This window comes from Neodiprion virginianus, chromosome 2 (genome assembly GCF_021901495.1).
Source record: "Neodiprion virginianus isolate iyNeoVirg1 chromosome 2, iyNeoVirg1.1, whole genome shotgun sequence".
Taxonomy (NCBI): Eukaryota; Metazoa; Arthropoda; class Insecta; order Hymenoptera; family Diprionidae; genus Neodiprion; species Neodiprion virginianus.
This window is the reverse complement of record NC_060878.1, coordinates 6594147-6618280: the sequence shown is the minus strand read 5'-3', so window position 1 is coordinate 6618280 and position 24134 is coordinate 6594147. Positions and strand designations below refer to the sequence as shown.

The 24134-nt window shown below is 36.6% G+C and overlaps 3 protein-coding genes across 12 annotated transcripts in view; all 3 read left to right on the top strand.

The window, feature by feature from the left end:
* Positions 1–314: 314 nt before the first annotated feature.
* On the top strand, positions 315–14677 carry LOC124297034 (inositol polyphosphate-4-phosphatase type I A). 9 transcript variants are annotated; one of them, XM_046747608.1, is made up of 19 exons: positions 316–544; positions 760–812; positions 1924–2106; positions 5086–5178; positions 7526–7681; positions 7940–8140; positions 8231–8385; positions 8563–8735; positions 9036–9171; positions 9518–9633; positions 9717–9803; positions 9860–10020; positions 10115–10298; positions 10605–11659; positions 11793–12058; positions 12261–12478; positions 12587–12909; positions 13011–13278; positions 13482–14677. In XM_046747608.1, exons 3-19 carry the CDS (start codon positions 1989–1991, stop codon positions 13612–13614), a joined length of 3843 nt encoding a protein of 1280 aa, XP_046603564.1. In that variant the 5' UTR covers positions 316–544; positions 760–812; positions 1924–1988; the 3' UTR covers positions 13615–14677. The 9 variants fall into 9 exon arrangements, with proteins under 9 accessions (XP_046603568.1, XP_046603564.1, XP_046603565.1 ...); XM_046747612.1 differs by having other exon boundaries at positions 315–812; positions 11805–12058; XM_046747609.1 differs by lacking the exon at positions 760–812.
* A 2152-nt stretch (positions 14678–16829) lies between these two features.
* On the top strand, positions 16830–18922 carry LOC124297039 (L-lactate dehydrogenase A chain-like). The gene is made up of 5 exons (XM_046747622.1): positions 16830–16889; positions 16973–17391; positions 17702–17819; positions 17921–18044; positions 18684–18922. The coding sequence occupies exons 2-5, from the start codon at positions 17226–17228 to the stop codon at positions 18846–18848; spliced, it is 573 nt and encodes a 190-aa protein (XP_046603578.1). The 5' UTR covers positions 16830–16889; positions 16973–17225; the 3' UTR covers positions 18849–18922.
* Positions 18923–21012: 2090 nt separating this feature from the next.
* The window catches only part of LOC124297309 (uncharacterized), a 71195-nt gene continuing 68073 nt past the window's right edge, over positions 21013–24134 (top strand). For both annotated transcript variants that reach the window (XM_046748210.1, XM_046748209.1), the window contains exons 1-2: positions 21013–21119; positions 22619–23079. In XM_046748210.1, coding sequence (XP_046604166.1) covers positions 23009–23079 — 71 coding nt within the window. In that variant the 5' untranslated portion in view covers positions 21013–21119; positions 22619–23008. The remainder of the gene's footprint in view (positions 21120–22618; positions 23080–24134) is intronic.

Here is a 24134-nt window from a genome sequence, read left to right as displayed (position 1 = left end):
TCGCGCCCATGCTTTTAGGGACCATCCTCGTAAATTTCATGTTCTGTATTTAGCAACGTTTTCTGATACAATATAGATTTTGGAACTACTCTTCGAGGTGCCATATTTAACATCGCGTAATGCAAAGCATATTTACCTCTTCAAACTGTCCTAGGGAGTTTTTAGCGGTGCCGGCTAATTTCGGAACGCACCCCAATCCGCAAGCGAAAAAATCACGTGACCCGTTCACACAAACACTGCTATGTGGCAACGTCGCCGACTGACGAATGAGATCTCACTGTTTGGAAGATTCAATGCGAGTTCTACCTACGTATGTATTCATGGTTGAAGTGGAAAGATGTGTGGCTGTGTGGTGACATACATACGGACGTATATATGAACTATGAGTCTACGAACGTCATCCGCAATGTTAGGGCGGCTAGGAGTGGACCACGAGTAGAACTTTTGACACTGTTTATTCGCTGATCCCTGAGATCAGTCGCCAGAAGTGAATTTTCTTGGTTTGAAGAAAAAAAATCTTAGCTCCGGATAATGAAATAAACCGGTAATCAGCTGTGTTATTGAATTTGCGTAGGTATAGGAAATAAAAAAAAACTCGACACGAATCCGCGAGCTCAAGTAACTTTACGATTCTTTTTCAATATTCCTCATACAAATATTACCCGTTTCGAGAAGTTGTGATGAAACTATGACATAGTTGTCAAATAATGAATCGTATATATTTTGATCCTTCTTCTTCTTCTGCTTAAATAAATGAAGTGTCTGCAAGAGTCTGCCTCTCGAAGAATCTCATATACATCACTTGAACCCAAGTACGTGATTACACTTTTGTACATTATTTTAATATTTTTATCAATTAAATAAGTCGAATAAGGAGTTCCACGTATCAGGATGAAATTCTGATGACTTCTTACAACTTTAGAGCATCTTTCATGCAATATTCTTCATTTGTTAATCTGATAAAACTGTACAACGGAATAACAGTGCTTACTGATTACATAGGTATAAGCATAAGATGAGTAAAGGTATTTGACTCGTGTATTATATTATTGCTTATTTATCGCGGATTTAAGATAAGATCTTCCATGTGTCTTGCATTGCCCGAATTCATTCTGCTGATATCAGTGATCCTCTCTTATTTAAAATTCAATAAAACAAGTTATCAACCTCATTGCGCAATGATCATAATTCACAATATAATTTCATAAACATCGTGGTTTTGTTGACACCATGATGATTTTGGGATTAATTGCACTGAAAAGACAGACTTATTGGGTGATCATTTCCAAAACTTATTTTACCTGTGGATCAATACCTGTGGAGATTCTCATGCATTAATGATTGTTTGTATCTTAAGATTGACATTTGTGTATACGCATCAAGGTGAGGTATCGATAACAGTTCTCAGTCATTTTCTGCTTGTATAACGATAAAGAATGTCATTTTGCACCCGAGTAATCTGTTCCGAGACATTTATCTAACTTTTTAAAACAGATTTTGCTGTACCTGTTCTCTGGTGTTTGAAGTATCTCTGTGTAGTTTGGAAGAAATATGAAAATATATACCATTAATAATAATAAATATGTAGCCAAATGAGGCTTTCCCACTTTCAGACATACTGTGAGTAATAAGGGGTGAACTTTGCTGAATAGGAAATGGGATGGTCTAGATTATGTTTGTTATGATCTGTGAGTGATACATTTCAAAGTAACGCATGCCAGATGAATGGTAGATGACGAATATTCGTATTACGAAAATGTTTATCACGTCAATCGCATCAATTGACGTGTGTACGATTCTTCGGAATATGGTGGCATGGGAATGGCCAGAGCGTTGGATATTGGTACCTGAGACAGAGTGTACAAATTGCAAATAACGAATTATCTCACATCAAATTATTTTATAGAAATATTTTCATTCCAGTGAACTTGAGATCACGCGTTGCTGGTGAAGATCGATGAGAATGTTGTAATACAGGACAAAGAAACATGCGTTTTAATAAACAGGAATTGATGACATTGGCAACACAGCCGTCGCAAAAATTTGATAAGGAAGGAATTTTATACATACGGGAACGGCAAGAAGGTTTCTTTCGAAGAACAGAGAGTGAGTTGTTGTATAGCTGATCGGATATATTTAAAAAACAGATGCTATGCGAATTAATGTTTTCTCTCTTTTTTTTTGTTTTTTTTCTACATCATTTATCAGGCTAATAGATACTTATGCATGGACGTTCTAACTGTACTGTAAATGTTTGAAATTTTGAAAATAAAATTTAATAATTAATGTTTCATTTGTTGTTCGATTCAAGGACATGAGTATGCCGATAGAAATAATTACTTAGTTACCTTACATTGACATTTAACTATTTAATTTCGCAGGCATGCTGAAGACGTGTCCTTTGTATTTTTTCAAATTTAAGCTGATGTAAAAGTTACTTCGTTCGGTACTAATGATATGTTTCTCGTTCAAATCTAGAAGGACTTGTAATTCAATCTATAAACATACATATGGGACAGTTCAAGCGAAAATAGACAAAGTTCGGCATTGACCCTCCTCGTCGTATGGGTTGCTGATTTTTTTCACCAGATGGTTATTTTGTATGGCTCGGCAAATCAAGAATTCGGCAACATATTCAGTGAGTGTTGCGACAGAACCTTGTACACGATCGTTTGGACTGTCTCATGTGTACATTACAGTTAACTTTATAAATATCGTTACAAATGCAGTGACAATCACAATTTTTAAACAATTGTATCAATCGAGTGCTATCGTTCATGAGCATCATATTCTTAAGGAGCATTGCAAGATGCCGTGTCAAGAATTTTCCTTGTAAATTTTTCTGCCTATCTCTGCAAGACATCATTTTGTGAATCGTGATTCGTTAAATAAAAATTGCAGGGAATTGTTATTCTGTAAAACTTTTCTCAGATTATATACGTGCGTGATCTGCTGATCACGTTTCTTGGTGGTGAACTATGCTTAATGGAGTCTATTGAAAATTCATTGATTTAAATAAATTTATGAAACTGGACCAAGAGTAAAAGGTCAAGTATTGAAAGATGTAGTTGCATCAAATAAATAATTTTTGCTATAGATCTATGTACTACCCGTAACATGTGTTTGAAAAGCTATTTCCGAATGATTAGACTTTACATAATGAAATTTTATCATACAGCTTCAAAATAGTTTGAATGAAAAATATATTAATACTATGTTGAAGCTTGCATGAACATTAAGCAAAGTTCAGAAGGAATGTGTACTTTGTAAAGAAAAGCCTGCAGATAAATCTTAGGAGTTCTGATAGTTACAACAGCACATAGATCAATAATAATGAGAAAAGGTTACCCTAGTTATTTAAAAGTTTTTAAACAAATTGGAGTTTCAATTTGAAGACGTATTTCAAATCCTTTAAGTGTAAACCTGTATTCGTAGTGCTGAGTGATCCAACAGTTGAAGTTTCGCCCTCAAATTATGTAGATAGACCAGGTTGAAATTAGTATAATATTAACGTTATGATGTATAAAAAAAATTACTGTTTTGCAACTCCACAATGACTTTCAAGGACTTGTATTTGATCAATATAAGCGTCTTCCACTTTATTATCTGTCTTCATTGTAACTGTACAAGACTTTAGTGTATAATTTCATGTTTGAATTCATTTTCCCCAGTATTAAAAAAAAAAATAGTCAAGTTCTGAAAAAATAATTTAAACATTGTTACAAGAATGATAGAAAATTTTTGCCAACTTTTTTCGTAAAAGCATAATAAATCCGCGTCTCAAAAAATGAGAGGGTAGCCAGAAAAAAAAACATCGAGCAAGTTAGAAATGTTGGAGAAAAAATAAAATCTAGAAATAAATCAAGGTGTACAAAAATGTAAAGATCGTCATTAAAAAAATTTGATGAAAGAACCGAAAAAATTTTTTATTGGTAATCTACGACTCCGAAAAATTCTCTGCAATTTTACATCAACGTTTGTAAAGAATTACAGAAAAAATATTCACCATAATGAAATTATTGAAGTGCACATTGATTCCTATTTTAGATTATTCCGAAACAAGTCCTAAGAGAATTTTTTAAATAGATAACGTCGTCACGTTTTCATTAAATATGTGCAATAAAAACGATTTATTGGAAGTATGTTTGAAACAAATAAAAATAGAACATTTACACTATTTCCTACTTGTGTATTGAAATGCATAACTCACACAAGCTAATCATCAATATGCGCGTGTGCATTCTCCGTGAGCTTAGCCACAGTTTTTCAAGACCTGTTGACATTTCTGATAATTATCCAGATTTTACTATTGCTTGAGAATATATTCGGTAATTGAAAAAAAAAAAAAAAAAAATTCAATCCACCCTTACCGAAGCCAAATTTCTTTTTAATATCTGTGATCTAAAAAGATATAAGTCACACCTAAAATTGTATCTGCAAAAAAGTCTACTTTTATTATCAATTTTTAAATTGAAGAAAATTTAATCTTAGTCCACGTAGAATCCCTTATGTATGTGCTTGTCGATATCGCCTGTGGCTTAGCTAAGGAACTTGGGTCCCTAAATCTCAAGTGATTTGATTTTTGAGTTTGTGTGAGTATGCAACTAAGGTGTAAAAAGAATAGATGATCCAAACAGCGCTGACATCGTGTGCACATTTTGACTTATTTCACCAAACAACCACCAAATGTTTCGGGCGAATGAGACAATGTGAAAAATAATCGCTGTTTGAAATTGCACGTATGAGACCTAGATCTGGCAGGTCATTGAAAAATCGAATATTTTATGAAAATTCTTCTGCTGTAAGAGGCGACATGCATTAGTTTACCCCAGAAAGTGAATACATTATACGTAGAATTAATTACAGGATAATTAATAGACTAGATATCATTGTAAGTTTCATATTTCATGTTATTTTTTCCTTTTCTTTCAACTTATAATCAATTGAAATATAACTCATTGTACTAACTCTAAAAAAAAATTAATGAACATTCAATCTAGTTACCCAAGGACATGTTTACTCTATTCTTTCTTTTAAAAAGAGGTGCATGGTTAATCATTACCTGTACCTCCATACAATTTCCAGGTACAGGTAAAAAACTTGAGAGCAAAAGACAAAAAGGAAAAACACATAAGACTCTACGAGACCTCAGTTGTGTAACAGCCAGCACGAGTAAAGGTACCATCGAGTGGATTTTACACTTAGACCTTTCAAATTCCTAATCCAACTTCCTGCGATTAACACAACTCTCGACTGATCTCATATTTAACACGTTCCAATATTTCGATAATAATCCATTATCCTTGATAGTTCATTTCACATTACAAACTTTGTAGTTGAAGCTGAATTTCAATTCGCCTGAAATTGAAAATAACAACTCGTTAACTTGAAGAATGGAAGTTTAAATATATTGTTGGAAAAAAATACTGTTTCCGTACTAAAGTATTTTAATATCAAGTTGCCAGAATTATTAAAATAAATGTTTAAAATTTTATCCCGTGTAAACCATTTAATAAAAACCATAATTTCAATTTTTCTGCATCGAAGAAATATCAAGAACATGTAAACTCAAGTTCGTCGCAGATCAAAATTTTGACTACAGCATTTAATGGTAGAAAAATATTATCATTTAAAATTTCATAAACAGATTTATACAGCAAAATTTTAAATGAAGTGATATTTCAACAACTATTTTCAGTCATCAGGACTTTAGGCATCATTTTTTAATATATGAATGTGAAATGAACTTTTGTTATTACTTATGCACATAACATTCCACTGAATAATATTACAGCTTTATTTTCATTTTCACAAATTGTGCGTTTTGTATCACTTCAACTTTCATACTTTTAATGAAATAAGACGAAATTTTAGTTCTTCATAATTTTGTGAGGTGAAAATATTTCGAAATTTTTGTTGACAGAAGTTCTCGTCTCATGATGCTTAATTGCATTATACTCAGATATTGGAGAATAAGATATTGTGGAAAGGATATTCCGTTGATTTGATCAAGGGAGCTTGAATCATACCGTAACTGATTAATTAAATATCACATAATGAAAGCAATTCAAATAATTCGCTAATCTTTGTACGCGCTAGCATATTTTATCATCTGCATGTATGTGAGCTTTGTACTTGAGCTGCCTGGTTTGTAAATTATGCATGCTGAAATTAGCGACGTAGCGCATGTAGATTGAAAAAAATCAATGTACTCGAAAACTGTGCAACTTGTTATTCATTTGTAATCCTCTTACTGCTGAATACAAGTAACGATTCCATATTCTTCGTAGTAGAATGAGAAATTCAAAACTTAAACTACAGTAAAATATCTAAAACTTGGCCCTAGTCAATGTATATTTCATAATTTGAATTAAGAACTGCAAGTTTCGTAACTTTATCAAAATGACTTCTGGGTACCATTATTGTATAATTTGGCTATACTGTTATTTGTAACATACCACATACCAAATAGGGTGGCCATAAATCTTGAAAGCACGGCACAATATGCAAGAAGCAGTGGACCGACATCTTTGGAGTACTTATAATTAATCCTTTAAAAAGCTTAAGATGTCCTAATTTTATATTACGCTGTTAGATTTGCTTTCAATTCTTTAACGTATTTGAAACCAGATCTTGAAAAACCTGGATAATGATGGAATTTCAGTTTTTATGGCTATCGAGAAAAAAAATATAATTCACGAACATTCCAGATGAAAAATAACTACTGTACTGTTGGCGTAATGGGGTACCAGCATTTAACTTTGAGAGTATTTCCGCCACTATTGGAGTACTTCATTAATGGAATGCTGCACTATCGGAGTATGCACTAGTGGAGTAATACTTTGACAAAATGGAAAATATATACGAAATGAAGCCTACTGATTATTTATCTACTCTATTTATACATTTCTTTAATGTGTAGAATTTGCGTTATTAGAATGTGTAATAATGAATTCTAATAATGTATATTGTTGAAATCAACAGTAGCGACTTACTACTCCGATGGCCTTCACCACTCCACTAGTGAATTCCAATACTTTGTCACCACAGTAGAGCCTTGATAGTTTAAATTGTTGAAGGGTAATCTTGCCAGTATAGTTCAAGCACTGTTCATAGTAAGGCTTCTTTGAAATACACAGTAACCTTCTGCGCGGATATGCTAGTGGGTGGTAAGACGCCTTACTCGATACTCTGTTGGTCGACAAGTCAGCGTGCCAAGGAGTTTTTCATATATTGGAGTCAACGCCAACATAGTTTTATTGTAACTTGCTAATACTCACACTATTGCAGACCAGTTCTTTACCAAGTCAATAGTTTAGTATTACACATCCGGGGTACAGTAGTCATTTTTCTTAAGGGATACCAAAACAAAAAATGATTCACACGAATGTTGAACTGCACATGATGATTATTGGCAAAGTATTGGTACTTATCACAGAGAAAAAAAACAATGCAAAACGTTTTCAACATAATAAAGAAATAACTAATGTAATAATTCATTCTATTTCATACTTTTTTTCAACAGCAAGTCTAGAGCGGTGGTGCAGGTTGCGAGGAAATTTGTTGTTTTATTTTAAATCAAGAGAACAATGGTCAGAGCCTCTTGGAGTTATTATACTCGAACAATGCAATGTCCGTGTCGATCCACCAACACATCAAATTCCCTATGGATTCAGCATAGGTAAGTTATGGCTGGTGGTGTTTGTCCAACTCCAGAGTATCATTGTCGGATAAAGAGTAATCATTTATGTTAAGTCCAACCATATCAGATATATTTAGTCATGTAAAAAAGTGACCTTCTCGATACTTTTTTTGCTTGCATACTTTTACTAGCTGATTTTTACAATTAGTAAAACTTCTATGAAAAGAATAATTCTTCTGTTAAGTATTTTTAGATGCAGCAAAATTTCTTCATGTCTTGTACTCTGTTTATGTCTAGTTTTCGATGGTGGCTTATTCCAACAGCTGGGTGCAAATTCTTCAGAAGACAGAGATAGCTGGCTGCAGGCACTCCAGTTGGCTAGTTATGAATGCATGCGTAGTCAGTTACTGGCACTACGACAACGGATAGAGGCTTGTAGCGGTCATAAACATGGAACCGACATTCAAATGATGCGTCTTCAACAGGGAATTACCACAGGTGAGTTAATAGTTTTAAAAAATCATAAATTCAATGCGTCTTCCGTAAGTGTCTATGCCATATAATTAATCGTATTTATACTTACAACAGATCCAGCTGAAATACCAATCTGTGAAGTATCACTTGCATGTGACAATCTGTTATGTGATGGCCATGGCCGTCCCCCAAATCCTGTATTAGAAATTGATATTCTTGCTCATCGATCAAATACATGGATTAAATACGCCAGAACTGAAGTAGTCGAGGTAAACATGGAGATACTTGAATCAACAACACTCTACCCTTTATATCTTGATTGTAATTAAACCCTTCTTCCTTATAAATGGGCTTCGTATCATTCACCACCAGAAATTATTTGCTCATCTTTTGCCCAATTATTCAGTAATGGCTAGTCTATATTGGATACGGTTCTGTGTTTACAGAGGAGCAGCAATCCTGGATTTCTGACAACTGTAAGCTTTCGTACAAGCGATGGTTTAACTTCGGAGACGAAAGTAAGGATTACTGCATATGACGTTAGGGAGAGAGTTAGTCAGACTGCTACGCCAATAGGATCTGCAGTGGTTATATTCAATGCCATACAAGATACACCACGGCAAGTCACTCAATTATTTACCTTTAATTCTTTATTTGTTCAGTTTGAATACTCATTTGACGTTAAAATGATGTAGGCATATTTTTATATCGAATAAAATGCTAATATTTTCTGGCACTGTCAAAGGAAACATGAGGTATTTGTATCTTAACGAGATCATTACGAACAATTCATAAAAATATTGATAAATTTTGCAAAAATAATAGCGAAAGCTACTCTGTTATTCATATCGTATTTATTCATACAGTTCTCAAGGTTTCAATTAGTTCAACTCTACATGATTTTTTTTTCTGTCGACAGACTAAGAATACCATTGAAGTCTGCCAAAGCCACAACAGTAGGTTTTTTAACCATTAATGTGTGGAACTTGGAGGCAGAAGACAAAGGCAATAGCACAGAAAGTACTCCTTGTAGAAACATACCGGCTAATAATCAGGTAACAGTGATATTTGTGACTGAATTATCAATATCGAAATATGCAAACCGTGATTTTCAAAACGCACTAAGTGAAATATCAATGATAATCGTAGTGAATCTGAAAAAAGGTTCACTTCCAGTTCAGCAACAAATAGTAACGGAAAAACATTTCAATGCATACGAAGTTGTCTAAGATTTAATTTTAAAGTACGTAATCTAAGCAAAATTAATGGCTTGACTGGATCATGTATGACAATTATAAATTTCAATGTTAAAAGTCACAAAGGCCTCCCTCTGTTGATTCTCTGAAAATATTTAAGATAAACCGCTTCATGCATTTTAAAAACTTTCATTCCCATTCGTAGATATTTTCTCATAGAAGGTCACAGTCTTTGCCTCCAAGATTAGGAACGAAAATGAAGCTTCCACATCAAGGTCAACTTAAATTGTTATTTGCGAATCCCCATGTCCAAACATACAGGTCAGTATTTGCTGCATCCATTGTATATGAAGTTATGAAGTCGTCAAGCCATGTAAAATTTACTAATGTTTGTTACTATACAGGTTCCATTCTGGTCTAGGAGGTGACATATGTGTTCATGAGATAATGGCCGAGAGTAAATTGTGTTTTCAATTTCCGCAGCAGCTACTGTAAGTATGCTAAACAAGTCAATTTGAAAGTGGTACAAATTTAAATACCATCTTAGTGAAATTTGGATACAAGAAGAAAAAGAGCTTCTGCAAGAGGTAGCAGGAATGGGTGAACTTCGCGAGCCCTGGCACACAAAGCAGATAGAGCTTCTCGATCGACATCTGCATCTTTTACATCTCTATTCGCAAGCTAAACAAAATTTGACCGCTTTTAAGGGTATGTGGTTAATTATTCACGTTGTGATATTCTTCAATCAAAAGATAAAAGTTTCTTCACTGACCAAAACCTGTAAATTATGATTACATCGTAGGGATTCATTTCAAACAGTCGACGCGAAAGAATGATAGGACCCTAGAATTTGCTCCCTTAAACCTTCATTTGCAAAGGATGTGGGTCCATAACGACACACTAAATAAATGTGGTTTCTATGATTTCATCAGTGTAGGAGCCTTTACAGCACATGCTCACAAGAGTAAAAATGGTGGACTTATTAGGTGAAGTATTAAGATAATCGTACTATGTGTGGCCATTTGAACTGGAATTGAAAATTTCTTGATTTGCTCTTCAACCATCGTTTTTTGTCATAAAGAGGCAGATAAGAAAAATGTAGCCGAACCAGAAAATTGATGAAAAAAGTTTTCTTAGGGTTAGTCGAATCCTTTAAATTGAAATTGAATTCTTATCCGAAAATTCTCCAACGTTATTTGATACTCAAGTTTCCAGCTTTTATGGTCACTTTGTTTTGTCGAGTATGCACTGTTTGCATTGTGCTCTTAATAATTGCTGATAACTAACTGTAGATTGGTACAAGATCTCAAAGAATCACCGACACGCTGCAATCAGTTATATCAAGGGCCATCGAAAATAACTATGGCGCACGATGCAATTCAAGCCATAAAACAATTGCGTCGTGATGTAGTTGAAGCAATGCGTTCTCTCATGAAACTTGCTAAGGAGAAGCAAACTAGTGGCATGTTACCCATTTGTGAAGATATGATATCAAAAACTAGGATATTACTTAGCTTGTGGGATCCTGGATTGGTTGAAGAAGCGTTAACGTTTCTAGAAGAGTACAAAGTTGCTGCAACTGTTCAAGAACCCATAAATAACGATGATACATTGACGCTGGATTTAAGAACTCACCAGTCTCTTTCTCCGTTCAAACGGATTACCCAACAGCTTAATTTTGATCTGAAAAGTCCTGATTTTGACGAGTTTGTAACACCTGATACACCTGAGTGTGTAAAGGATATTTGGACGAAAGAAAGTTCAAAAATGAAATACAGTAATCTTTCCTCTTATAAGGAAATCAATGAAAACGGGCAGGTCGTATCAGCAGAGAACTTTGTAATATTTCCAGACGTTGAAGATCAATCAAACGATGCGGAATCTAATCAAAATGGGAATAGTGCTGATAATAGCAATGAAGAGGATGACAGAGGCGGGTTCAAAGGAGATTTGGATTTGAGCAAACGTTTTTTAGATACACAAAAAATGTGCAACTCTCCATCAGCAAATTATTACAAGCCTACTGACGAGCCTGAACCATGGGATCTTACGCAACTTAATATTGAAGCCAGCGTCATGTGTTTAGTTTCTAAAGTTAAATTCCTCTGTGGCAGATGCAGTAGTCCTGCTGTTCGTTTACGTAGTAAAAATGGTTTAGGCAGGTCCCAAAGTCTGAAAGGGTATGCTCCGAATAATTGTCATTCTCCTGCTGTGGTCACCATTCAACCAAAAAATGGCACAAAAAATGATGAGTCGAGCAAACTATTAGACAATACCAATGTGTCGAAACAAGACACGAATTCGTCTCTGGAAAAATCGGCACCGGCTCTTACTAAGGCTAAAGAAGGTAAGATACTTAGGATAATTTATGACATAGTAACATGGGACTGACAGACAATAATTGTTCATTATATCTGTTATTTGAGCTCGTAATGCGTCAGGGTTGACTGATATTTATTGTAATGCATCTTCTAATAAAGTCTGTCAAGCAGTAGACACAATGACAAAAGTCATTAAAAGCAATTCAGGCCAAAGAAATAAGTTTACCGAGGGTCTGGACTTCGCATCAATAGTTGATTGGACCAGCGAGCTTAGGCCCAGTATGAAGAAATTACGACAAGCCATGGATGGACTTCTGAAGACTGCTAGGCTTACACATTCGGTATTTCGAGTTCAGGAAGATGCTAAGGCTGCCCAAAGAGCTTGTAATGTTCGATACAGGAGGGATGTGTGCTTCAGTCAAGCGGTAAACGTCTTTTGTAAACTGTAGAGGTTCGCTAGTGCTAGATTACTTTATAAAGTCTGAAAAAAAATGACCAGAAGTATTGAAAAGTTGTCGCTGTATCATGTTTTGAGCATTCTGTTTTGGATGAATAAGTGGAAAACATGATCCTATTTTATATACGTTTTACTCTATTGATTAAGCTCAATGCCATTTCACTTTTCAGTTGACAGCATTGGTAACCGGTTTAATGGCCAAACTATGGTGCCAGCGGCCTGATCCTATGTTTCTCTTGATTCTTACAACTCTTGGACCAATCATATCATTTGAAGCTCTTCTCAGCTACTATGGAGATGAAATTGATATGTGGGGTGACATGACTGTTGCGGTCGAAGATTTGCATACTGTCGCCTTTACGTTGTCTAGATGTGGTGTTCATGATAGGTATATGTATAAAATATTTAAAACTGATCGGATATTCTGGTCAGCAGCGTCAAATACAGATTGAATAATTCCTGAAACGTACATGGCATCATTTATTTGTCACTACAGAATAGAGGGAAAATCTATGTGTGCTGCTCAGTTGCCATTGCCACGGGTAGTTGGCTCACGAACAGCATTGACAGTAATGCTTCCAGTACCAGATGCTATCTATTCTCTACTCCCGCTTGTGCCATCTTTGAGACAAACTATTTCATTTAATGTAACGCCAGTATTTTTCAACGTTGGCATAAATGAGATGGCTACGTTGGCTGAGAGCCTTGGGACGACAAGACCTCAAAAGAAGAGCAATATCGACAACTTTGACAGACTAAATGAATATTACTTAAGATTCAAAAAACTTAACTTGCCTACGGAACCTTCTTCCAGCAGAAGTAAGTTAAAAAAAATAGGGATTAATTTGTTATTGCTGATCCCACCAGACTATGGGTAAGCTTGTACCAGTTAAAAAACTTGCAATGTTTAACATTTTCAGTCGGTACCCGTTCACCTTTAAATCAAACATTGGCAGATATGGTTAATCATTTGAAAACATGTGTACAGACCAAGGTAAATAAAAATGTTGATGTCCTTCAACTCTCATCACATATCTGTCGGCGTATGAGAGGGTTAAGATTTACCAGCTGTAAAAGCGCCAAAGATCGTACCGGTATGTCAATAACTCTTGAACAAGTCAATGTACTAGCCGCAGAATATCATCTTGCTGAGCACGAATTTAACAGAGCACTGGATTGTATGCGAAGGTAACAAACTGATGGCTTTTTCTTTCATCATTTACAAAATTTGTATAGATTTGTGTTATTGTCCATGAAAATCCTTTGATATTACTGTAAATTTAAACACATTTTTATATTGACAATTATGATACTTTGCAAAAGAAAATTCACAATGAAAAGATGTGATTCTTATTTTTTTCCAATTTATTGGAATATTATTTTCATTATAGCGAAGGATGTCGCAGAGAAAATACGTGGAAGAACACAGGTGTACGAAAATATGCATTTAATAGTCTCCAGATATTAACTCTTCCCAAATTGTACCGGCCACCTACCGGTACGTATGGATCAGCACAAACGTAATTCACCCTATCTACCTGAAATTATATTCCAGTATCTAGTTGTACAAAATATACCCCAAAACTGAGTGCACGTTACTGAAAGTGACACATTACAATGTTCAGTCTTAACATCCTCTATCGTCGAGGTTACCAATGAACAGAATGCATGTGTCAATATAAATATAGTACTATTAAACTACTTAATTATGAAAATTATTGCGTATCAGAGTATAATGATAGTGGCACAAACCTTACGAGGATATTCATACATCGATGGTATGAGAGTGATACAAAAATTCCAATCTAATCAATACCATTATATTCTTGTTTATTCGTGCAGTAGACTAAGTCATATAGAATAATTTCTAGCTGCTGTTCTAAAATGTACATACTATGATAAAGTGCACGATAAATGGATTGCTAGGCAATGACAATGGTATAGAACTTATCCGTACATAAAATTCTTTGTTTCTATGTATACAAAAAATTACCAAATAGCAATTTCAACTGCAGACTCATTCCTTATTGTGAAAATATGACGTATACGTACTTGTCGGTTGATCACGGGAAATACCAGGCATTTTATTATGCGTTCCATTTATACAGTTATACTGTCAACATACTAAAATCGCATTGTGGGCATGTCACATGATGTTTTAAACATTGAGCGTATGACAACCGACTCTGTGGTATTATCGATAGTTTCCGATTCAATAAATCCTGATGGTAGTTTTATTTCTTGGTCGAAAAAGGAATAGAAAAATTATTCTCGAAGTGGATTCGTAGTAAATAATAGTTGACGATGATGTACTTCAATACTACCCTATTGAATTAAATTAGAAGCGTTGGCCGTTGTTACTATTTTAGTTAATCTCAATAATCTGTACAGTCCAGTTACTGATCGACGGAATTCAATATTGTATTTTATAATTCACTAACAACAAGCTGCATTGTCATATACCGTACACTTTTGACAAAGCTTGACCTTAATTAAAAAAGGGTTTCAGTTTCTACTAATTTATTAATGCTCACATTGTCATAACCAACATCGAATTCCATACATACGAAAAAAACCACAATTAAAACAAAAAAAATAAAAAATTAAAATTCTATGTATTACAAGATTATGTTAAAATGAAGTATTAAAATTATATTTTATTCATAGATATATGACGGTAAAAAAATATTGTTTACAAATAAATTATTAATATAGTTAAATAATTGTATGATCTTTATATCCGATATACTTTAATCTGGGGAGAAAACAAAAACTCGAAAAAGTCTTTTCATGGCTAAAAATGTGTATTCATTTGAATCTATAGAGTCCTTAATTATGATGTATGTAATTAATCAATTCTGACTTACTGACTGTCCAAACAAGCGTCTTCACTAGTCATATACTTGCCGATAACGACAGTTGTAGATAACACGTTACAAAGTCCTTGTAGATGTAAGATCTTTCTTTTGAAGGAACTTAACGTTAGTATTGTTAAGTAACGAAAAAATTATACTAAAATCACCATTTGCCAATTTTCTAGTGACTTTGAAGAAGTTGTGCTTCGAAATTACATGTTAGAATGAATGCATTTCTTGAATTTCTTGGGGTTTAATTAGTCTAAAAGTTTTTAGCTCTAAAATCGCAGAAAACAGAAAGATAAATCCTTGGGATTTGGCTTCAAAAATCGCCAAGAAATACTAGACTTAATTTTTGGATAAGCCGTAATGACATGTCGATTTGAAATACAGTCGCTCAAAAGTTACAGCCGAAACACAGGGAAATTTTTTGATACTTACCTAGCTGTTGAGCCAGCTCTAATATTTTGACTGCGTTTCTTGAGTCTTGGCATGAAAATGTAACTCTTCAGATTCACCATAACGAATTATTCTCGCGAGACAACTGCTTAGGTCTTAATTGTTTATTTCCATACAAATAGAAACTGCATTTTCTGGCCCCCAAACATCTTACTTTATCTAGAAAACCAAATAAGGAATGAAAATAATTTAAATAAAAAATATGTATTTACACATTAATCCGGGCCCTGGTAATTACGTTCCCTTCGCATAAAGTCTAGTAACGCAGTAACCAAGGATTCGCTTGACAATTGCCGTTCAGGTGAATGGCGGTCCCGCTAGAAATGTCATTCGTGTATACGCATGATATATAAAATTTCATTTGCAATGCGACGGGTGATTGCGGGCGTATATATTTACCAATTCGCAAGTGAATCGTTATCAGCGTAATGCTGAGACACCTTGTTCTGCGAGTGGTTAAAGCGCCTAGCCAGCCGCGAAGATGTCTCGTGACAGCGCGTCGGTTATGTGCGCGCAATCCGCCGTTGATTAGAGATGCATTCGCTTCACCCAACGCCGTTAATAACCCCGAGAAGATCATCACACCTGGAAACTACAGACTGACGAACTGCGGGTTGGTAGACAGTAGATTTTCTCAATTTATACCGCCAATTGTCACTGGCCATCGAGTCATTAAAAAATTTTATCACTTTCAAATATTATAGATCGTCTTGCCACTCTGTAGGGTTTCTTTCTTATTTTGTGTTAACGCTACTTTCATACATTTTTTCACAGACCTCCTCCTTGTCTCCGCGACGAATTGCTCTGCAATGTATCGGAACCGATCAGAGACAGCTCGAATAAGGTGACTGTTGTTGGAGCCGGAATGTGCGGCATAGCCGCGATCAATGCGATACTTTGTCAGGTATTTTCCAAGTTTTTACGAGAATAGTTTACTCGTGTGACATTAGTAGAAACCTGAATCTCGAAGTGTTCATTAAGGGGATCGGTATACGGATTGGGGTAGTTCTTTCTAAATCAGGGGAGAATCTAGCAACAGAAACTATCCGGGCTTCAAAGACACGTTACAGAGTGAAGAGGGTGAAGGAATTCCTTCGATTCGATACATGTACCTAAGTAGTTTTATTTTACAGTATTCGAATGGTGCTTCACTAGCGATTTTTCGTACATTCCTTCAATATAAAGCATGTTTTGAGAACTTTCATTCCATTTCGTCCGATACCGATTCGAAACTCAATTTCTGAAGCTTCCGAGCTTTAATTTCTCTCGGATTTTTGAAATACCATGATATTCAGTCTAAATTTCAATCTAGAGAACGCTGAGACTAAAAATAATTTCCGTTAATTTCACACCTGCTCTTGGGTTAGAAAATTACCGGCCATGTAGCGATCGTCGATGCTTTCCCAAAGAGGATGGAGGGTGAAGCCCTCGACCTTCAGCATGGTGCAACCTTCATGGGCGATCCTAGGATCGAGTATGACACTGGTAACTCGGCAAAGCCGTGATCCGACGACAGATTATGATCACGGTTGCGGATCCTTCTTAAACCGAGTTTAATCCGTCCGTAGATTTTTGCGCGTCAAGCAACTCGAAGGTTGTCATCTTGACGGCTGGAGCGCGTCAGTTGGAAGACGAGAGTCGGCTGGACCTCTTGCAGCGAAACGTTGAAATTTTCAAAAATATAATACCGCCGCTTGTCCAGTATAGCCCGGATGCAATATTCCTGGTAGTGACAAACCCAGGTGAAAAAATCGAACCCGGTAGAAAATTCGTGCAGCCTAAAGTGGTAATTTGAAATCTGTTTCAACCGAAGTCGACATCATGACCTGGGTTACCTGGAAACTGAGCAACCTTCCGGTTCACAAAGTCATAGGGACTGGGACCCAGATTGACTCCTCGCGGTTTCAGTTCCTCATCTCAGAACGCCTCGGTATCAGTCCCAGCTCAATTGCTGCCTGGATCATTGGTGAACACGGAGATTCTCAGGGTAAGGTGGTAGCACGTGTTGAGAAAAAAACTAAAAACTTCTAAATCATCAGCAATGAAATCAGATCCTAGTCGCAATATCAGAATCTAATAATCAAATGAATATCATTGTCTTTCAATGGTGTATCCAAGTTCAAGTTTGTCAAGAAATATCTGATATTTGACGTGTTAAAACGAAACACGCTACCTAGCTGTTTTTTTTTTTACTGTGTTTTGGTTGTCAACCTCAGTAATCACACGCAATTTTCACGTCGACAAGTCGTCGTATTTCTTTTTCTCCTTTTGCCTCTCTTCATTTTCCTTACGTATAGTTCCTCTGTGGTCTGGTGTTAACGTGGCTGGTGTTCAGCTGCGCGACATTGTGCCTAATATTGGTTTGGCAACTGACTACGAGAAGTGGAATGAGGTCCACCAGGAAGTGATCCGAGCGTGAGTGATTCACTCTGATCACAGTTAATTTTCGGCTCTATGAACTTCTCTGTACTTGTTTTATTCCATATCTTGTCAATTTCAAATTCTACTTTTGATAGAGGAATGACTTTGAGGTGCCTCAAGGGTTACACAAACACGGCAATCGGTCTCTGCGTCGCTGGAATCGTTGATTCTATCCTGCGAAATGTGAATGATGTTAAATCGATTTCGACGTTGGTTCAGGTGAGTTGACACGTATGATGAAAATCAGAATTCATATCTTAAGGGAACCAGTACGTCGTGGAAACTGATTATTATACGATGCAAATATAAACTTTTTTTACATTACTATCAATTCTGACAGTTTTTAAAATTTCATGGTTGATGTTTGCTGTTTAAACATGAAGACCCACATTTTACGTCATTGATTCATGGGCAGTAGATGGGGCTCGCACATAGATCTGTTTTTCAGAAAAACCAGTTGCTTGTCGGAAGCACCTTGTTGCGATTATACCATTAGTCAAATTTGACTTCATAAAGCACTGTTCTCTTTAGAAAATATTCCGCTTGCACTTTAAATGTAACGAGAAATGCGATAGTTTTGCTGAAAAATGAATCTATGTACTGACGTATATTATATTGCCCATGAATTGATTATGTAAAACGTGGTTCGTTGTTCAAAAAATAAAAATCAACTACGACTTCTTTAAAATTACTAAAACTTATGATACTAACAAAAAAAAAAAAAGTGATTTTCGCATCCTGTAGATAATGGCTTCCTTAATTAGAACCTCATTGCCGGCTAATGGGAAGGTGAAATGAAATTCCAGACTTTCAAACTGCTTTTTCAATGTTAGGATTGTTTTTTTGATTCTCTTGCAGGGCCATCACAACATCTGTGATGAAATATTCTTATCCCTTCCTGTCGCGCTAGGCGAGGGTGGAATCACGAAAATTATTCGAATGCGGATGACTGAGTTTGAGAAAAAGCAACTCATGCTTTCTGCCGAGACTATAGCCAAAGCACAAAAGGATGTAAAAGTCTGAATGTTTTAGAACGTCTGAGTGTTCAAATGACTAAGCTCAAGGCGTTCTTATGTTGTTTGCCGTTTTTGTTTTCTTGTGAAAAAATAAATCAACCGTTTGGTTACATGAAACTAGACACGTCTCATTGAAAACAACATTTATTGAAGGTTTTTGATCAAGCGTGTGAAATGAAGTAGATTCTACAAAGTTTATGCAGCGTATCCCGATCAAAAAAGAAATCTAATCTATCTAATAAATTTTGCTAGGTCGAATTGGATGTAACATTTAGAAAGCAAAGCAAGTCGAATGATGTTTTTACGGACAAATTGGGTGCAGAAACTGAAACACATGTCAGTTTGCTTGTTAGATGAGCAAATTTTGTCGATTTCTGGTTTCTGGTTTCGAGATGTATCGAATAAATCTGTTTATCTAAACGAACTTCCAAAAATGTTTCTACTTTTCTTCAATCTATGAGGATGTGTTCAAGTCAGCTCTCAGGTCTCGTTTTACTTTATATCCTACCCGTCAAGGGGAGTTTCTTTTATATTTGCTCGTTGAAATAGTTAATCTCACGTTGCGCCGTGAAATGGATGCTATAGGCAATTTGATGACACAAATGGCGATGCGGTTGCAGTTGTTCTGGCGCCGAATTCGCAATGGAGACGTCAACATCGCCATTAAACGTTCGTACTTAATTCTAAATTGGTCAAGTTATGTAGCTTTATATGGCCGTAGTTATTTTCTACTTAGTTTCAACGACATGTGTCGTAAGTATCTTGATTATGTCTTCTTTCGTACGAGTGAAATCATCGCAATTTTATGTTTTTCTCTGTGTTTCAATCTTCAATTGTGACACAGTTTAATTCACGTTGAGCCGTTAAAAGTTGGCGGTATAAAATTGCATGGGAAAAGCAAAATTCAATCGTACTATTAGTTATCAGAATAAAATACACACCCGTGATTTCTTACGTTTGACGCGCTTTGTCAAGCTTGGCTTACATAACCACACTTTCACGTGGCTCTATGATCTTGCACAAAATATGTTGGTAATTAATATTTCTTTTTGAATTGACAATTCTAACCTACTTACAGTTGGTTTTAACTTACGATACAAGGTTATTTATACTATAGTTAGACATTCGGATGAAGGGTCGTTATTTTCTACATAAAGGGGGGTCTACATAATGCGGATTTAACCTTCGTATTAGTCGAAAATAGATTAGGGTATTAGCGTATCAAGATTTCTAGGAAGTCGTCGCTTACTAAACGTCTTTGGTCAAAAGAAAACGGGAAGCAGGGTTTCCCAAAGTTTTCATCCCAACGATCGTCCATTCCGTGCTGCATAAATCGGTAAGTCAAAGAAAATGCATGGGAACCTTTATAATATAAGTGTGTAATTGTCATTGGGACTTTGCACACTTAGATGAGCTATGCGATTGCGAAAATCGTTTCACGTGACACTACGAATAGTTTCTACATCCTATTTTTTGTTTTCATAAATTTTTCCAATTTTTTTTTTAACTTATTCTCTCAAAATCCCGTTGATTCATGTCCCCTTACGAAATTACATGTTTCCAAAGTCACGATCAATGAAATTTGACCAATGTTATTAAAAGATACGAGAGTTTCTGATATTCGCAAAGTTTACGTAGATAAAGAGGACAACAAAAAAAAAGTCATTTCGAAGGTATTCATAAATCGAATTTTTATTGAACGGAGAAAATTGCAAAAAGGATAATCACATCGGTTATTTTCAGTGAAACTTGCCGTTCAACGCCGAAAGATATGTAACTAGAGTAATTTTCAATATAAATGCAACACAGAATGTAGTTTCGGTTGCCGACTTGCTGGCGTTGATCGGTAAGTTTCACGGAAAACTCCCAGTAAAGAAAACCGCTAACACCTGTTTCCGATCCGCGCGTATTTACTTGAGAGTCTGCTCTTTCGGTAATTAATTTTACTATATTATTTTGATCACATCAGCTGCGGGCGAACGAAAAAAGAGGAACGGACACGCTGACACACTCGAGGATTATTTATTACGAGAAAACCGGGAGTAGAATGGAGCTCGGATAGGAATACCGCTTGAGGCTAGGCCACGGCAAGGTGAACGGAGGATGCAGGCAACGAGCAAAACTTTTCGCGCCCACCGTCGCGTCGCTCAGCGTCGCTCAGCGTCGCGTCGACCGGCGTCGTTGCAATCGCAAGAATGATCGCGACGGCGCACTTCGGGCTTACTCGGTTCTCGCCTACCTTTAAACAAGCACTAGCGGTGCGCAGCCGATCTGCCAGGTACGTACTAAACCGGCAAACAGCCCCCCCCCCCCCCCCAACTCCGGGGGAAAAGTTTGGGTGAAAATATCACGTCGTATGATGTGAAAGAATCGCGAAAACTTGGAACTGAGGACAAAGGCTTGGAGGTAAGAGAAAAGAGTATTTTCGAGTTGGCAGGGAAAACAATCGACGATTAAAATCTACTCACAATCAGTCAGTGTTACGAAAAGATTGGCGACAAGTGAGGGGGGAAAAAACTAAATACTTAGTCACGTGTTGATTTTAAGTTGATCGATAGTTCGATGTTAACAGTTCCGGAGTCCAATTCTTCTTGCAAATTTGTTTTTGTTTGTAAAATAAACTCAATAGTTACTAATTAGCGAATGTATTGTAGATTCTTGTTTCGATTGAAATTTAAATGTGTTGACTTATAATTTGGATGAGAATGATTTTCTCAAGTCATGCAACAGAAGGTATACTTCCGAGTGAATTGAAACCCCAAGTTTTAAAATCAGAGGGAAAATCGGCATGTAATTTTATGACAAACAAGTCGTTTTAATAAGAAATTGTAATTCAATCACTTTTTATTTAAAATCGAGTTGTATTCGGAGACAAATATTATCACATTAAAATTCAATCTCTGCTTTCTGAGTTCGTTCATAGATTGATAAATTTATTTTCTATATCTATCGTTAGTTGTTATTAGTGTTGAATATAAATCATTCTTTGTACGTGCTTGTATTTCGACGAGGTAAAATAGTTGATTAAAGATGTTAGAATTCGGAGGATTGAGAAATGTTTCATTCATTTCCATCGAAGGAGTTGATCGTTGCGGCACACTACGTGTGATAATTAAAAAAAAATAAACAATCGAGATAAACTTGTGAAGAAAGAACATAAATTATTAATCGATCTAAGTCGATCGTTATTTCACACTTTCTTCGTCATTGAAATGCATATTGTTGCAACAGGAAGATTGGTGACATAATAATAACGAGAATTGCTGCACCGAGAGAAGTTAAAAACCAAAAATGAATTTTGTACCGTAATTTTTGATATTTTGATGCCATGTTCAGGTGTTGGCGCAACAATAATCACACTTAATCGTTACTTGTGTCGAATATTCTCCTAATTCGAACCGTTACATTTTAACGAGTGGGGTTAAAAATATAGAAGGATCAAAAAATCGACCGGTCACAATATCGCATTTTTAAAGAAGCGAAAACTTGTTTTATTGAATTTAAAAATTTTCAATGTCGAAGTGTAATGTAATGTAATGTAATGTAAAAGAATAGAAAGGTCAGAACATAGAATGTCAAACTGTAGAATAGATTTTCACATTTTCAAATTCTACCTGCAACAATTACGCGTCTATGAAAATTCGACATTCCAATCCTTCTAACGATCGGTAACATGACTAGTTTTTTACCCCTGCTAGCGTCAACGCCACCAGTTTCACCAGAATCCCTCATCTCACCAATAAGACGACTGAAATATTTCCTCACTCCGTTTTTCAGGCCTTCCTGCCCGTCGAAGGGGGCGAGTTTCACGCGGCTCGTACCTGGGCCAAGCGAAGCGAAGGTGGGGTTCGGGCCCGTTCACGTTGTTCTCGTCGGTCTCGTCCGTCAGGTAAGTCCAGTCGACAGAGACCCGGTGGTTAGAACGGTTGGCTTCGAGCGTCGTTGATCGCGATCGAGAATTTCGTTGACCAGAAGATCACATCTCCATGGGCCGTAAGCGTCGTGCCGAGTGTCAATCCCCATGGTAAAGGCGCCGCGACGCCCACCATTCGTCAGGACGCGCACCTCCACCGTTTGTGCGCGTGTGTGTTTCACATCACCGCGTCAGCTGGTCGGTCCTGAAGATAGTTACAAAATACCGAACCACCTCGGGGCCCAGACGAGGAAATGACGGTATCGTACGCCAGCGAGGTGCCGAACGGCTCGAGTTTCGGCTGCTTCTGGAGGATACTTTGCAAGTGAGTTGTTTTATTTTCGTTATTTTCAATTTCGAACTCTTACGAGCTGCTTTCCTTTTTTTTTTTTGATTTTATCTCTTATGGAATTACCATGTCACCCGACCCGGTTTCGCTTTTCTCGTCGTGGGTTATCACGATTCGGGTTGTCGAGCTGATACTTGGCCACGTCGCCACTATTCGGCACCTGTCACTTCTCCCTCTGCATGCCTGAAGACCTTCGTAAAACTTATTCACCGAATAACGGATACCCTCTGTAAATCCGGGCCAAATTCGTACGTCCGATTACGAAAATTTATACACACTGTGCGAGAGGGGCTGATGTTCCCGCAACTAGTTGTTCTCTCATCCCCAAGATCGGTACTGTTCGTAAAGCACGTGAAATAATGAGGTCAGGTCCAATTTTCTTGCTTCGATTTTCCCACCAAAATGTAGGCTAACCCCCTTTACTCAGAGTTTATAATACGGTACACAAGAGTGTTCGTTTTAGGTTTGACACATGCTCAGCTGATTGTGAGTTCCGAGGCTTCTCTCCGTCCGCGTCAGAGAGAAGGTCTCACACGAAAGAATATTACCCATCCATATCTCGTAAATAAAGACTCGAGCAACGAGAAATAACAAAATATTATGGATCGGTATCGCGCAGTTTGAGCGAGGATCGTACGTACGTACGATCGTTATTATCACCGTTATTATTATTATTATTATTATTATTATTATTATACACGCGCATATGCATGCCATATAACGTATTGTATGAGGTAAGGCTGCTGCTGTTTGGAGCCGCGGGAGCGGCTGGATCGTGGTTGTTTAGAAAGTGTACGTATAGTTCGGTCTGGCATTTATCTTGTTATACGTTTCGAACTACCTGCTGTTTGTGGCTGAACGCTCATTGCAGCCTACCGCGCGGACTCCGGTCGTTATACCTTTCGGCGAGGCAACTACGTATCAATCGTAGCTTACACGCCGACACATTCACGGACCGAAAGAGATCCATTGGAAATTGCGCGCGCGTGCGATTTCGTCGTATGCGCGAATCGGCGATATCGGTGCTCCGA